This window comes from Macrobrachium nipponense, chromosome 33 (assembly GCF_015104395.2).
Source record: "Macrobrachium nipponense isolate FS-2020 chromosome 33, ASM1510439v2, whole genome shotgun sequence".
In the NCBI taxonomy this organism is placed as follows: Eukaryota; Metazoa; Arthropoda; class Malacostraca; order Decapoda; family Palaemonidae; genus Macrobrachium; species Macrobrachium nipponense.
Window position 1 is genome coordinate 27,986,594 of NC_087219.1, and position 17,163 is coordinate 28,003,756.

Sequence of the window (17,163 nt, forward strand, 5' to 3'; positions counted from 1 at the left end):
ACAATGACAGTACAGCGGTGTTGTCAAATCTCAGGAAAACATTTTTAATAATATCAATTCTCCCATCAAAAACTTAGTCATTCTTAAACAAATGAAGTTTTATTATAAGACAGAGTAATTACCATATATTTAGTTAGAATAAAAAATATCAGTGACATTTCGTCGTCACTGTCGTGGCGTATTTATAGAATTGTGGCAACTGTGCGGAAAATCCAGGCTTAACGAGGCCAACACCTTAGCGGTCAAAAAGGCTGAGTTTGACTATAACAGTAACAGTCATAGACCGGTCTACGAGATGGCCGGAAGCAACCCCGATGGCAGAAGCATCTACAAGCGCCTGCACGGAAGCCCTACTATCAAGTTGGATAAGCTGTTTTGGTGTGCAGGATGACATTACTATGGACGGGCTCAGCAACAATCCTATCAGAACTCTGGGTCTCCTTGGCATGCCTGATGGGGACAACACTCCACAGCATGATGGCATACAACCCCGTGGCCAACGGAATGGTGGAAAGGGGCCCCCGTTCATTAAAAACAGCACTGATGGCATGGTGTGCCAACAAAAAGTGGAAGTCGCAGCTACTCTAGGTCCTGCTAGGACTTTGAAAAGCACCAAAGGCAAATGACTAAGAATCTCCTGCAGAAAAAGTCTACTGGGAAGCACTGGCAACCAGGCAAATTCTTCCCCATGGAACCAGACGACTGAGAAACGGCCCCCGCAGAAGACTAAGGGAAATAGCAAAGGACTTCACACCCTGCGGGAAGAATTTCACGAACAGGACACATAACTACAGACCAGAAGGTCTAGGAACCTCCACCCATGTCTTCCTGAGGGACGACGCCTGCTGCCCACCCCTGTCCTGACCATACAGAGGCCCATACTGTGTCATCACAAGAAACTCCAAGGCCTACCTCATCGACATCCATGGGCGGGAAACTGGATATACGTCGACAGATTGAAGCCAGACTTCCTGACCTCCGAGAATTCCTCCACAAAATAAGACCTCAACTAAAGAAACCGACATCCTGAAATGTGGTCAAGGTCGTCCCAGGGACCGGACGAAAGACAATATCCAGGCAGGCCTGCCGGATGACTCAACAGTCGAGACCGCCACACAACCTTAAATATCAAGAACTCGAGGACAGCTCCTGATACTAACAAGATATTGTGATTAACTGTGAAAATCTTCAAATTATTCATTATTAATTATGCATATTTAATTATTCATTATTAATCATTAATAATTGTCTTGGGGAGGGGGAGTACTTTTAAACACCTTTACCCACTAATCACGATCTAGTATCTCATCCAGCAAAGCAGCAAGAATCACACGTAAATGTTTGTATAAAGAATTTCCTGGCCTTTCCGCCAATATATAATTCATCAATGTATGTCCATTTTGTCTTTTGTTATTGCCATTTTGTTAACTGCTAAGAAACACAAATTCTTCTCTATCTGTGTGCGGGTCGTGAGACTTGGGGGTCGGGCACTCCATTTCCGTCCTCACACTGCTCTATGAGCAAGAGCCCGTGCTGGCATAAGGCCAACTTAATCTCCAACAACAACATAATAAATCGGCAGTGCTCAGTTCTGTCTCATTGCGACCTCACACGTTTCAATTCACTATAAGCTATACAATCTCTTGTGATTTGAAATGCTCTTCTTATTACTAAGTGAGTAGTAATAAATCCTTTATTACTTTTCAGAGGAAACCGGAATATATCAAATTTGCATTGTGCTTATTACTTACTATTGTTAAACGAGTAATGCTCTTGAAATATAAATACCGATACTGCACTACCTAAGCTATTTCTACTTTAATTATAATCAGCAACTTTTTATCATTATTATTTCTGCCAACAGACTCTGTGATACCCAAACAGGAAGTATAATGCTTCCCTCATACAACACTGCTGGAACATTCTTGAGCAGCGCCACCAAAAACGCAGCTGGTTTCGACCTGACCATTACAAAAATGACCTCTAGCTGTCACAAGGTAAAGATCACTTGAGTTTGATATATTGATACATATTGCATTTCCTATTGAGAGACAGATATATTGTTTATGGATGTACTATCAACAAGAAAAATGAAGATACATTTTTCTTAAATCTTCAGACACATGTTGCTCAATAATTCCATACCTGGCAACTCCAGAAAGGGGGCAGAGCTTCAAAGTCATCGTGATTGTTGCTTTCTAGATTTCCAGTAACTTTAAACTGTAATCATTTATACTTGAATATAGTAACAGCCTCTTTTTATTCGTTAATGTTGGTTTGGTAATATTAGTTCAGACTAGAATATTGATCATCCTTTTTTAAAACCTACAGTGAAACCTTACTCATAAGTGATATTGACACTGAAATGACATAAAATTAATGCGTAATTGGAAATGGATCTTAAATAACGAGGAAAATGTTTTAAAGTTTGGGCAATACTGGTGGAAATCGTGAGGAACAATACAGTAATGAATACACTATTGAAAAAGAAACCCACAAAATCACTGTGTATAACGTGTTTATTTATGAGTATTTACACTTTATTGTGCTCCACACTCGAGTACTTTCAGGACCTATTTGTGGCCCATTTTCAAGAGATGTGTAGGTTGTCAGCCTGAAAGTACTCGAGTGTGGAGTAAAATAAAGTGTAAATATCCATAAATAAACACGTTATACACATAGATTTTGTAGGTTTCCTTTTCAATCTTCAGAAGAAAACTAAAGGAAGTTTTTGTTTGAATACATTATTATGACGAGAGAGAGAGAGCCCATGCATAGGCCTCTCTATAGAAATACTTAATTCATTATATTTACTTTGAGAGATTGAGTCATAATATTTTTTCAAATGTGTTTTAGAAGTGGGGAGAGAGAGAGAGAGCGAGAGAGCAAAACCTGCTTACGTGAAAGCATCAGCCTATTTATAGATACTGAATTCATTATATTTTCTTTGAAAGACTGAGTGATAATATATTTTCAAAGTATGTTTTAGAAAGAGAGAGAGAGAGAATTATAGTATTGGTGATGGACTTGTGATGGGGAAAGGCAGAAGAAAGAGCGGTGAGTCGGTGCACAGATACCTGGAAACAGGGTGATAAGGCTTCCAGGATCATGCTTGCCTACAGAAAGTTTCCCTATGACGTCACAGCGGACGAGCAATTATTGGACATATGAATAGGCAAATTGTTGCACCAATCAGGTTTTTTTGTATGACACATTAGAGACTGGTGTCATGGGATTTTTCCTGTTTTTTTTAAACTCCTTTCTTGTCCTTGTCTGCATTTGGGACCTCTTGGACAATTGTTTTAAACTTGATTTCCTTTTGTAAGTTGTCCCCTGTCACGAGTCCACCTTTCAGTTCATGTATTTTGTTAAATTTAAATAGTTTAATTTTGTAATAAAGTTGTAAAAGCCAACCTAATCTTGCTGGACCTTCACCTAAATGTTTGCTGATATCGCCTTTCAGGCCAGATCATCATAGTCCCATGCCATCCAGTGACATAGAACCTATCCAGTTGGGGGGGAAATTTCTGATATCGCTAGCCATTTTTTTCACTTTTATATTTAGTATCAATTTTAACAATATGTAATTCACTATCCACTATTTCACGTCTTAAAGATTCGAACAAAATAACTTCCTGGCAGTTCTAAACCATCTATCATTTAACAGAGAATGCAGTGGTGTTAATGAATTATTTTGTGAAACATATATGCCCTAGGCTTCTTTAATTATTCATCATTATCATTAATTACACTAACATTTAATAACACTCATCACTCTTGAAGTGATCTGAGCAGATTTTCTTGCCTTGACAGCTGGAAATTAGCCCTGTTTATCCCGGAAATCCACAGTGCTCTTTCACTAATGTTTTGAGTTTCATCTCCTGATTTCTTACAACAGCAGGGACTGAGTAATACAATTTGCCGTGTACGTTTTGTGGCGGGATCACAAGCTCAAAAAACAAGCGGGCAAAAACCCCCCACATAAACTTAACCAATCAGGCTGCCAAACTCACCCTCAGCCACACTTTCCTCTTTGCACTACGGAATACACACAGGACAATTGACCCACCTACACACAGAACAAAAAACACAAACGCATGTGCTCACCCAACTCCAGATACTCAGGGCTATGCTGCGCTGTTCGCTGGTCGAGGTCGTTGAGACACCAACAACCATCGCAAACCAATACACAACCAACAACTATACAACAACAACCAAGGACCACAACCCCACAACTCACAACACAACAAACAAACAAGGACTATGAGTACAACAAAAGACCAGTGCACAAACTATCACTAACAACACAAAATAACAACAACACAACAAGCCTACACACACACTCACTAACGACATCAAATAATCACGATAGCTCACCAGCATCAACCCTCAAAACTGACAACCACAAAAACTCCCATATAACTCAACAGAAACTCATAAGCACAACAAATCTAACAACTCTGAAGCAAACAATATCAAACTTAACAACAAAGTAAACAACAAATCAATAACACAATCTAACGGACCATCAGTGCCTTTAATACTCTTCACAGGCTGCTGCCGACACTACTGACCATCACAGGCTCTGACTAGAGACTGACTCAAAACTCTGATCATAACTCTAACTCCAACCACACCAGCAGACAACTCAGAACTCACCAACAGCCAATTCAATCGTTAACCATCCCTCCACCAATTACGCCCTCTCTCTCTCTCTCTCTCTCTCTGGACGATGTCAAATGGAACTCCCATAACTCCTCCATATTTTGACTTACTGTGGCACCCACACTCACTGCAAGTGTTCACTATATTTAAGTATTAATAGGTATAATATCACTGCAAATTTCCAAAAAATCTTTCTTATCATAATTGCGAGAGTCGCTTTTGCTCAATACAGCTGACCTACAACATGGCCAAGTTCCGTGTTTACATCCGGACCTCATTCTGGATCAAAAGCTATCTATACTAGATAAAATATGAAGGGACCATGGTATTCAAGTTAATTCTCTGAGAATTCATACCCTAATATTGATTTCATTTGACAGTTGCCGTAACATTCAAAGATTGTAAAAAAGGCTTTCTTGATATATGTAATCTCTACTTTTGAAAATCAATTTTCATCCAGATACATTCAGGGAAAAAGCTGTGTTAAGTAAAAATATTTATTACCACAAATAACTCGATATCTATTACACTGGCGATTAAACTTTTATATCATGCAAAAATTGCTGATGAATTGGGAGATCTTTCGCCCTTGCGGCAAACCAGTTAGCTATGTAGGCTAACTCCAAACTGCTTGTAATGGAGCATAACCCGAAAATCTTTGAGTTGACAGCATCAAAGTAAGTGTGAAAGCTGTTGTGTCCTTGTCAAGTGATTTGGGCTTTCCTGCCTGAAGCTCTTGGGCTCCTCCTCACATCATAAAAAATGCTCTTGTGGATTCAACTAGATTTGCTCGAATTACCTTAGCTATTGTACCATATACTGCCATTGACATCAGCTAACTTTAAACACTTTGGGATCCAAACATAAATTTGTAGAAACTGGAAAACGAGTAAATATTGTCGTCGTAACATCCAATACTACAATTACAAATTCACACTCCATCTTCAAGATCTCTATGAACGAATCCATCTGTGAAATTCCAACTACTTCGGACCACAGAGCGTCAATCACTTGTATAGCAAAGTCCAGCCAGCTTTGCAGCCAAGCCCCGCCCACTGCACGCTTCCGATTGGCTAGCTCTCGGAGGGGGGATGACGTCACACTAGTTAACAGTCCAAATGTTTACCAGTACGGATTTGACTCTTCAGTGATATGGAGTTTCGTGCATGAATCATGAAACCACAGATTTGAGTTCTTGGAGTTGTGAAGTATGCAAATGATATCTCTAATAAAAGATATATAAAGTTAATATATCATTATGTAAATCTTGGATCATTTTGTCTGCGCAGCCTAAACACATACACATCATGCTGTTTTTTTTTTAAATTGGTGTTGGTCTGCATAAGCAATCTGACATAGACCACATTAATTGAAATATAGCATAGACCTATCAGCCAGTTGTGATGTCATCATAATCCTGTATGTCAAATGTTAATATCATTGAGAGATTAGGCCTACATGTCAATTTCTTATATTTTGAGGCAATGACAGGGCATAGGCCTATGTGTCAATTTCTTATATTTTGAGGGCATGGCAGGGCATAGGCCTACACATAAAATTCTTATATTTTAAGGCAATAACAGGACATAGGCCTAGACGTTAAATTCTTATATTTTGAGGTAATGACAAAACATAGGCCTACTCGTCAATTTCTTATGTTTTGAGGCAATGACAAGGCATAGCCCTACACATAAAATTCTTATATATTGAGATAATGACAGGGCATGAGCCTACACGTGAATTACTTATTGCAAATAGTCTTCTACATGCATCTGTTGGAAATAAAGTAGTTTTTGACTAATATAGTAGTTTCCACTCCACGATATATAATGTAAATGCATAAAGTGTAATGTACACGCATAAGCAAGAGCAAATACACATACACGCGTAGCTGACATAATCTTAGGACTATCTCAGCCTTACAGACAACTATCAAACTGCTCTCAATGAACTATATTGAAAATATATTTACTAAAGGGAAAACACATTACATTACTCTGACGAGTAAGGCTGCTGCAGAATTTCTATGAAAATGAGGGCTACGATAGGAAAGCATGATAAGATTCTTAAGAAATTAGAAAAGTATATGATAGCTGAAAAGTTATGCATGAGATGATCAAAACCAGTCTGGGAGTAGCCCTTGAATCACTTGGTTTTGGGTTCATTCTGGTAAAATCTCTCTCTCTCTCTCTCTCTCTCTCTCTGTTGTTAAGAGAATATTCTAGCGTAAATATTCATAAAGATCTCGATTACTTTTAATTAAAACAAATGACTAAATTTCAGTTAACAACAATAAGCCGATAATTCTTTACGCCAGTATTTCATAAATAGGTCTATGTTTATTCTGCAATGTTAGGATAGCTACATAAGAAAATTTTTCGAAGACACTACAAGCACCATAACAGCAGCAACAAAAAGAAGAATAACCACAAGAACCACAATATAACGGCTGAATAAGATAGGCCTATAATCCAAACGTCATAAGCTGCGTAAGCCGACAAAAAGTCATAGGACCTTATAGGTCTACGTCATTTTTTATTGTCCTATTATTTCGGAAGGAGTTAATGTCCTCAAGAAAATTCACAGCAATCGATATCCAATATGAATTGTACAGCCTATCATACTGTAACTTTTTTTTTTCTTTTTTTAACAAAGGTATCTTCTGGTTTTATTAAGTGCAGTCACTGCTTGTCATCCCTCTAGATGTGTAAACGATTCCAATGAAATCGATTTTAAAACTATGCAAATGTAGCACAATTTCCTGAAATCAATATGAAATACCAGTCTGCACAGCTCTGAGAAAGTCTTTGTGCTTAAATTTAGAATGGCGAACACGCTTGACAATATCAAACGGTAATTATCATTGTCCAGTGATTAAAGTGCACCGATTCGAACGGAGACATTCATTTACGAAACACAACATTGCAACAACGCGGAACACTTCTGACTTCATTCATATTTTCCTGTTTTTTCCATTTTTTGGGGAGATGTGTATTATGATTTTATTTCAGGGGACAATATAAAAGTTTCATTTTGATAATCAGCACATAGTATTTTAGTTCCGTAAAACAACCATCGCAAAATAAATGAAGATGAAAAGAACCACAGATTAACCAACTTTTCGAAACTATTTCCAACCAATCAGCTTCAAGGAATGGTCGTGACGTAATCAGTAGGCGGGGTTTAGCTGCAAAACTGGCTATAGTGTGTTAATCACTGGAGTGGTGATTTCCCTGCCTAGCGTGTGACCTCCGGCGGCCATATTGAAACGTTTCTGTCCAGCTCATAATACTATACTTTATTACTTTTTTATATTTATCATTTTTACAATTATTATCATCTTACTTATTATTACTATTAATATTATTTTTACTAATGTTATAATTATTACTATTATGTACTGGACCTAATTTAACAGAGAAAAATTACCTTACAAAATCAGGTTGGCCTAAGCACTTCAACCATTATGGTCAAGCCCTAGGCATCTGCTGTAGGCTCTAAGCAGTGTCTAGCATAAATGATTCCTGTAAATTACAGGACTTTCTTAGCATAGTCACTAAGCACTAACTAAACAGTAATGTACAATCACTAAAAACTTATATTCACATTATAATTACACTCACAAAACATTCAAACTTTTTATACACTCACACTCACTAGACACACACTTACTATACACTCATACTCACTTAACATTCTCACACTAAATAACACTAACACTCACTGAATACTCAGCACACACTAGGCACTCTCTATACACTAAACATTCATAAAGCACTAAATACTCACTATACCACAAACACTCTGGAAACATTCACTAAACACTCCCTTAATCCTAAACATTCCTTAAACACTAAATAATCACTAAGCATTCACTACGCACTCACTATACAATAAACATTTACTGAGAACTCACTAAACCCTAAACATTTATTAAACACTAAATACTCACTATACCCTAAATAGTCATTAAACCCCTAAACACTCATTAAGCACTGAACAGTGAATGACGAGCCACTCGTCACTCATTAAACACTCACACACTAAACTTTCACTAAACGCTAACAATCACAAGACATTTACTAAACATTCACTGAATACTTAATAAACATTCACTACACAAGCATTCAATAACCCTAAACACTCACTAAAATTCACTAAACCCTAAACAATCACTAACCATTCACTGAATACTTAGGCACTAAACATTTGCTAAACACTAACATTCACTAAACTCTAAACACTCACTAAACATTCAGTGAATACTTACACAGTAAACATTCACTGGATACTTACACTCTAAACATTCACTAAACACTAACATGTACTAAATCCTAAACACTCACTAAACATTCACTGAATACTTACACAATAAACATTCAATAACAGCCACAAAACCCTCAAAACTCAGTCAACATTCACTAAACCCTAAACTAAATATTCACTAAACACCAACTCATAAACCCTAAAATTCGCAAACCACTTACTCATTAAACATTAACGATAAAAAGTTCACAATTTTACTAATTCCCTCTTCTATTGGTGGGTTACTAATATAACTATTAATATAATTTTAATTATTATTATTACTTGACCCGATTTCACAGAGGAAACTTACCCTACAAAAACATTAGGTTCAAGGCCTATGCTTATGGATCTAAGCAATGTCTAGCATAAATGGTTCCTGATTACAGGACTTTCTTTGCATACAGTCACTAAATAGTAACATTCCATCACTAAATACTAACATTCACAGTGCACTTACACTCACTAAACAGTCACTCCTATATACTCACTAAATACTCACCTCACTCTCAGTAACACTAAACACTCACTGAACACTCACTAGATACTCATTATACACTAAATGCTCACTAAGCACTCATAAAACACTAAATACTCACTGTGCCCCAAACACTCGGGTAACATTCAGTAAACACTCACTTAAACATAAACATTCATTAAACACTCGTTAACCAATCACTAAACCCTATACAATCATTAAATATTAAATACTCAGTAAATCCTAAATGTTCATTAAACTCATAAAAATTCATTACACACCGAACAGTGAATGAACAGTCACTAATCATTCATTAAATATTCACTCAACATTCCATTCACTAAACACTAACATTCACTAAACGTTCAAAGAAGACTTACTGAACATTCACTACATTCACAGAATACTAACACACTAAACATTTACTAACCACTAACATTCACTTAACCCTAACACTCAGTAAACACACAAACATTCACTAAATAATTACACACTAAACATTCACTAAACTCTAAGCACTCTAAACCCTAAATACTAACTCACTAAGCATTCACTGAATGCTTACACATTAATTACTAACATTCATTAGACCCTGAGGACTCAATAAACATTCACTAAACCCTAAAATTCACAAGACATTAGCTAAATACTCACTAAACATTCACTGAATACTTCCACTCTCAACCTTCATTAAACCATAAACACTCACTAAACACTTACACACTAAACATTCATTAAACCCTAAACATTCACTGAATACTTACACACTAAGCATTCACTAAACACTGACATTCACAAGACATTCAATATACAATCACTAAGTATTCACTAACATTCACAAAACATTCACTAATCTCTAAAGACTCCACATTGAATACTAACACAATTCACATTCACTAAACATTCACTGAATACTTATTACACAATAAACATTCACTAAACCCTAAAGACTCAATAAACATTCATTGAATACTTAGTACACACTAAACATTTACTAATATTCACAAAACATTCACTAAACCCTAAACTAAACATTCATGACACACTTACTCATAAACATTCACTAAACACTTGCTCACTAAACCCCAAACATTTACTTAACACTTACTCATTAACATTAACGAAAAAAAATAATTCACAATTGCACTAAGCCGCTATTCAATTTGTGGGTTACGAGACCTTTAATGATGGCCGCAAGGCTTTGCGGCGCTGCCCTGGTGGAAGACCACTGAACTACGTGGTACCAGTGTAGAGATGGCAACTCCAGGTATATACCATCTATGCTTCGGACATATGTAGTGTTTTTAAGTATCTGAACTTATTTTTTTTTTTTTTTTGCAGTGTTTACTTATAAGATATAATTTGTATTGTATTTTCATATTCTAGAGTAAATTTAACGAGATTATATCTTTTCAGTAAAAACTAAATGAGAAATTCGATGAACAAAACCTAATAAAAACTGTATTTTCACTTTTCTTGGCAATAGTATAACTCTCCAGAAAACTGATAAACCATTAAAACACCGTCACGATTGCCTCAAATAACACGTGGCACAAAAAGCACCTTTGCAATTCGGCCATTTGTGTCTTTCCTGCACCTTGCCTTACAAAAATCTTAACTGCCTCCCTTCTCATAGTTCTCACCAAAGAAAATCTGTCTCTTCCCACTCTTCTGTTGCCCACAGGAGCCCCACAGCTCATACTATAACACACTGATCTACAAGGGGTTGAACGAAGGACATGTCCGAGCCGGTGGGCCGACAAAACCCCCCACATGACAAAACCCTAACACGACAAAACTCCTACATGACAAAACCACCACTTACAAAAGCACCCATATATCTTTCAGAAGAAACTTATCGAAATGACTAGTTTTAGGAATTTTATCGAACAAAACTTATTGAATATTAAATCTTTTATTACAAACAAAAGTTAGTTTTAAAATCCCTTATAAAAAAATAAGATTATAAAGTCAAAATTAATTGATTTTTAGATTTTTATTAAAAGCAAAAGTTATCAAAGTTTACAGCTTTTTTTAACTCCTTCGATAAAAAAAATGTGATTATAAAGTCAAAATTTACATATTCTTAATATTTATTACACAAAAGATGTCAATTATATCTTAGATTTGTAAAATCCTTTGTTAAAATAAATAAAATTAGGAAGTCAGACATTCCAATAGCATTCAAAAGTGATTTTTCAAAATCTGTCATCGTAGTATCTGGATTCATATATAATCCTAGTTCCTCTCCTTTATCTAAAACTGTTGTAAGAAATTCTTCATAGATTTCCTGTGATTTGCCGGAAAGAAAACCATACACACAGCTTATTACTGAATCACCGAGTGGGGCTTTTGTAGCAAATATAATTATTCGATTATTGGCTTCAGCACCATTATCATGAGGAAGAAAAGGCACAGAACTTTCTCCTCGAGTCATAGTCCACTCTCCTGAAATTTTCAAGTCCCTGATCCTTGAGGTGTCCTTCTTGGCGATTTCTTTGAACATATCTTATAACTGTATTTATATTTCCCATGGCAAGTCTTCCTTCTTGAGTCATACTCTCCACTGATCCTTCTCCTCGTTCATGATTATGTTCTATACTTGAAATGACGCCCGATATTTCTAAATTTGTTGTTATTTTTCCGTTTCATCTAAACGCTGATCTTCTAGAACATTCCCATCTCTTCATAGTAGCACTGGTGGATTTTTTAAGTATACACACAATCTTTATAGCACAGTTTCTCTCCACCTTTATTATTACGGATGACTTCCATATGGGCAAACAAATAAAAAAAAGTTTATTTACTCTCAACCTAAAGCTATGTTTTAAGAGAATGATCTTGTAATCACTGTAAATAACTACCAAAAGAGAATTATCAATACAAATATTTACAGATAGTTTGCTAGTTAGCATTTACTAATAATTATTTGACTATTCCAGGTTATCACCCTCACTAGTGGTGGCAGCGCTACTCTAACAGCTCCCACTTCCGGTAACCAAGTCTGGACAACCAAGGCTTGTGAATGGTGGATTGAGGTGGGTGAAACTCTAAGAATTTCTCTTTCCATAATGCATAACTCATTACAGTCCAAAGTTATATGCACACAAACTGTTACTTGTTTGAACAGTGGGCCCAGCCGCCCTTGGATTCCTAAGATTACACTAGTTATATGCCATGGAGAACATCATTGCCTGACAATGACATATGTTATCTGCTGTATATACAATATGTTTGTGTAACAATAATGTTTTCCCTTTCAACAGTCCCCAGTGGGTACGAAAATAAAGCTGACGTCTTCAAAGCTGTCAGTGAGGAGCTGCAGTACAGAAGGCGTCCTCATCAACCCAGATGGAAATTCTTCTTACCCAACAGCAACCACCAATGCTGTCTGTGGGACGTTTGCCGCCATACAGGCTACAAGTAACAGCAACAAGATGGCTGTGATGTTTTACAGCAACAATGCCAAGAGCAGTATGTCAGCTAAAGCAACCGTTGTTGCAGCCTAAGAAACATCACTGTGAAGGAACAGTATTGGTCCTGCAAGGCTTTCTGCAATTTATCATCAAGGGGCAATTTATCATCAGGGGATCTCTCATGCTAATCTTCCATGAAAGTGCCTAGAAAGGAAAATGGTACATAGGAGCTTATTTGATCTTTGTGTTTACTTCAAAATTATTAAGTTTTTAAATCAAGAGTAGATTACACGAATCAATAGAGAAGAACATTACTTTTAGTTCTTTTTTTTCCAAAATAATGATTTAATGAATGAACCATTTGGTATGAGGGCCTAGAATTAATGTAATGACTTGATAAACAAGAATAACCTTTTGACTTGCATATTTTAAGAAAATATTATAGACTTAACTTGTAGAAGGTATACTAGTGATTACTTGTAAACTCTTAATGCAGTGCCATTACAGGATTTTTAGATATATATATATAGTATTTTTGTCATCACTCACTCAACACTAAATACTAGGTCAGAGAAGCTGGCTACCATAAAACTGTACTCCTATCAACCACAGGTGCAGACTTGGAATGTTTGTAAATCGACCATTATTTGTTCTAAAACATTTCCCAATAAAAAATGGAACAGCTACAGTCACCTGCTTATTCTTCAGTCCTACAATCAGCCTTGGAATGGAATATAAAATTCAGGGCAAAGGCCAAGCACTGGTATCTATGAGGTCATTCAGTGCTGAAAGGGAAACTTGAGAGTAAAAAGTTTTGAAAGAGAAAATTGTTAGGAAAGAGTCAAAATTTATATTAAAGAAATTATGAATCGGGATACAGTAAATGAAATGAAAACGGCTGCTGTTGGAGGCCGAATGGACGCTGCAAATAACCTCAAGTAATTCCTGCAGTGCACTGCACGAGGTGCACTGATGGCAGTGTCCTCCTACAGGGATTCAGGAGAGCTTACATGTGCAATGTTGATCTTTTTTTTATTGTGTTAACAGTGCAACTTCTTTGCCAGTATTCCTATTTGTCGACAGTATTGGATACAACAGCAGAAGTATCATGCCTAAGCTAAAATTGCTGAAATGGATTAAATGAATACAATTCAAAGTCATGCATCGAGAAAATCTGATGCCCAAGATATGGATGGAATATAAATTTGTACAGACCTTACAGGGAATCCAACAAAGGAATGAAATAAGGGAAAATCAATTAAAATACTTTCCGAATCAACTGGCTTAGGCCTAGTGCCTGCTTGGCCAAGACTTTTCCTTGTTACCAATGGCAGAGGAGCACATGTCACACAATCTTTTGAATAAAGGTAAGGAATGACTACCTGGGATACATTAATGACACGGTCTACTATAACGTATTATCGGGCGTTTTGCCTGACAATATGGCAAAAGCCATGTATGACGTCATCAATCCAAGATGGCTGCCCTTTTGTAGATGCTCTTAAATTTTCATCCATAACTCGTTTTAGAGTTAACTTATGAAAAAAAAATCATCGATAATGGTTTGATCAATATACAAAAACAAACAAAAAAGTAGAGCTGGTTTATTTACATAAATCCTACAGTTCGTAAGCTATAACCAATTTTTGTACATTTCCCACTGTAGGTATATATACTTCTCATTGCATTTCCATTGGTAACTGACATCAGAGTTATCATATGAACAATATGATTGAAAAATAATTTGTTCTCCATATAATAAATAATATAGTCCCACCATGGTGTTTTTACATTGAAGATTGTGAAACAAAACCACGACGAAGCAGAGAAAACAGACCAGTGTAGGACAGACATGAGAACAAAATAGTTTACTATGCATGGTAAGGAAAGGATTTCTTGGACAGTTGAACTGCACACCAAAGGGCAATTTCATATCACGGTGTGAAAATAAATGTTCAATTTGTTCCCTAGTTGGAAAAATATTATGTTCAATTTGTTTAGTTTTTAATTAAGTACTTGAGAAAAGAAGTGTTTGAACTGTGATGTACATTTAAATAACTTTCTTCATTAATTCTTTTCCATAATGTCGAAGCGTCCACATATTGTTTGTCGTAACTAGCTTTTGTACAGGTTCGACTAAGCCTAGATCCAACGAAACAACTGTTTTGGTTTCAGGAGTCGTATGCAATGCAAATTTTTCCAGCTTCTTCATGTAAGAGAGATCCACGCTTGTGTTTGTTGGGCTTGTTTCTATAAATGGTAGTAACGCACAGTCTTGCTTTTTCTTTGCTTCATTCATAACTGAGTTATAAGCTGACCAAGTTGAAACAGTTCGGACTGATTTAGAAGTTGATTTTATTTCATCACCACGGTTTTTCTCTACATTATTATTGTTTTGGTTGATTATGGGATTCCCTGGTCTGCAGCCTTCAGGAATTACACATGGAATGGCCTCAGAAAGTATTTTGGCCGCACGTGCATAGGTGGGCCCCCTCCCCAACCTGCCCCCGTCCCTCAATCCGCTATTGCATCTACTTGCTATTTGTTGGTATAGTTCTACCGTTTCCTTCTTTGCCTCTTTGTCACATTGACATCATTCCCCCCTAACGACCCACTACTCTCGATCAATCACAAGCCTGATCACCCATGCCGAACTGGGTAGTGAGAATCTCCTCCACTTTATAACTGAATATTTCATTTGAGTACAATGGCCGAGACCTTACTTTCCATCTCGCTCCTCTGATACTGTAAGTCGACATACTTTGCCCATTACTTGTGAGAACTGTTATGTCAGTTATCGTGAATTCAGTGTATATTAATATTGTAATTTAATAAAGTAAATTAAATTATGTCAAGATCACAGCCTGTTAAGAAAACTGTGGTAGTGATTGTAGACTTGATATAGAGAAAGGAGCATTCGGGTGAGAGAAGTCGTATCGTTCTCACCTAAAAAAAAAAAAAAGAAAAAAAGAAACGTAAAGGCCGGATCAGACATCGGTGACTCAAGCCAGTGACTACCATCAAAGCCACATTACGACTGAATTACGATCTCAAGTTTCCATGTTTCCTCACACTGTCGTCGAGATTACAACGTCTGCTGAGTGATTGCGATAACCAGCTGCTGCACATTGGCGATTTCAGACCTCGACTCTCGTAAAGGCTGGGTTTGGCCAAGGTCTAAAGATCAATCTTCTATAGTCGCGGTGCTTGGGGTCCCCAAAAGAAGAAATGTCAGCTGATATCGACTCCATGACGACTTCCGCAATGAACCATTACAACAGCATTGCTCAAGTTGAGATGAGATTACGTATTTACGTAGTCGCATGTGCAAGTCGCCGATGATTTAGGCCACTCCCACATTTAACGGTTTTTACAGGCCGGCGGGTTCCGTGAAGGCATGACGATTTATTAGTGATTTAGTTATGTTATATTCCGAATTACGTAACGGGATTGTACTGAGTCATGAACACGGATGTCACTATATATATATAAAGTCTAATAATTAATCAATAATTTCTATTTATCTCCCATAGATTCAGAATTTCAGACCCCATAATTCTTCTTCATGATCGTATAGAGTCCCTGGTATTGACTGCTTGTGTGTTGCACGACTTGATAAAAAAAAAATCATACTGCCATGAGGTCGTCTTCGTGACTATGTAACCGCCTCTGCAGGCTTCGTTCATTAGCAGGAATCAATGATACGAGAAAATGATAAAAAAATGCCTTTCCATGCTTCATGAAATCATGTTGAAAAACTATATAAATTTCCTGAATAAAGCTTAAAATTCAAAAATATTTATGTAATTACCAAATATATTTTCTAATAAGTAGTATTCAGTGTCATATTTATATCTGAAGTTCTCAAGTTATATCAAGAATACCAACTGAAAATCTTTTATGCAATATATATTTTACTTAAAAATAGAAAATGCCTTCCATTTCTTACACTCCAAAACATGCTTATAAACTGAATTTGGTTGCAATGAACTCACTAAAGAAAATCATGTTGATACTGTAAATTTCATGAATAAAAGTTAAACTTCATCTTTACTTATATTACCGAATATATTTTCGTTTAAGTCGTATTCATCATTTAGTTACATCTGAAGTTCTCAAATTATATCAAGAATACAGAAAATCTTGAGTCCAAAATATATTTTACTCAAAATAAAAAACCGAGGCAGCTGTGTGTAATTAATTAAGCCCTTGAAGTTTATAGGCTGCAGACACATTCTGACTCACTGCACACGTTGTGGATTTGCAAAGTACATGGCGTATGTTACAACATGCGTAATC

General features: G+C 36.5%; 2 protein-coding genes across 6 annotated transcripts in view; one reads left to right on the forward strand and one right to left on the reverse strand.

Annotated features, from left to right (window-relative positions):
- Positions 1 to 13,554, forward strand: part of LOC135202626 (blastula protease 10-like) — a 45,077-nt gene extending 31,523 nt beyond the window's left edge. The window contains exons 13-15 of the mRNA XM_064232122.1: positions 1,865 to 1,997; positions 12,391 to 12,486; positions 12,715 to 13,554. Of these exons, the coding sequence (XP_064088192.1) occupies positions 1,865 to 1,997; positions 12,391 to 12,486; positions 12,715 to 12,957 (472 nt within the window). The 3' untranslated portion in view covers positions 12,958 to 13,554. The remainder of the gene's footprint in view (positions 1 to 1,864; positions 1,998 to 12,390; positions 12,487 to 12,714) is intronic.
- Positions 1 to 17,163, reverse strand: part of LOC135203053 (two pore calcium channel protein 1-like) — a 734,396-nt gene that overhangs the window by 280,578 nt on the left and 436,655 nt on the right. The gene's annotated exons all lie outside the window — the stretch shown is intronic.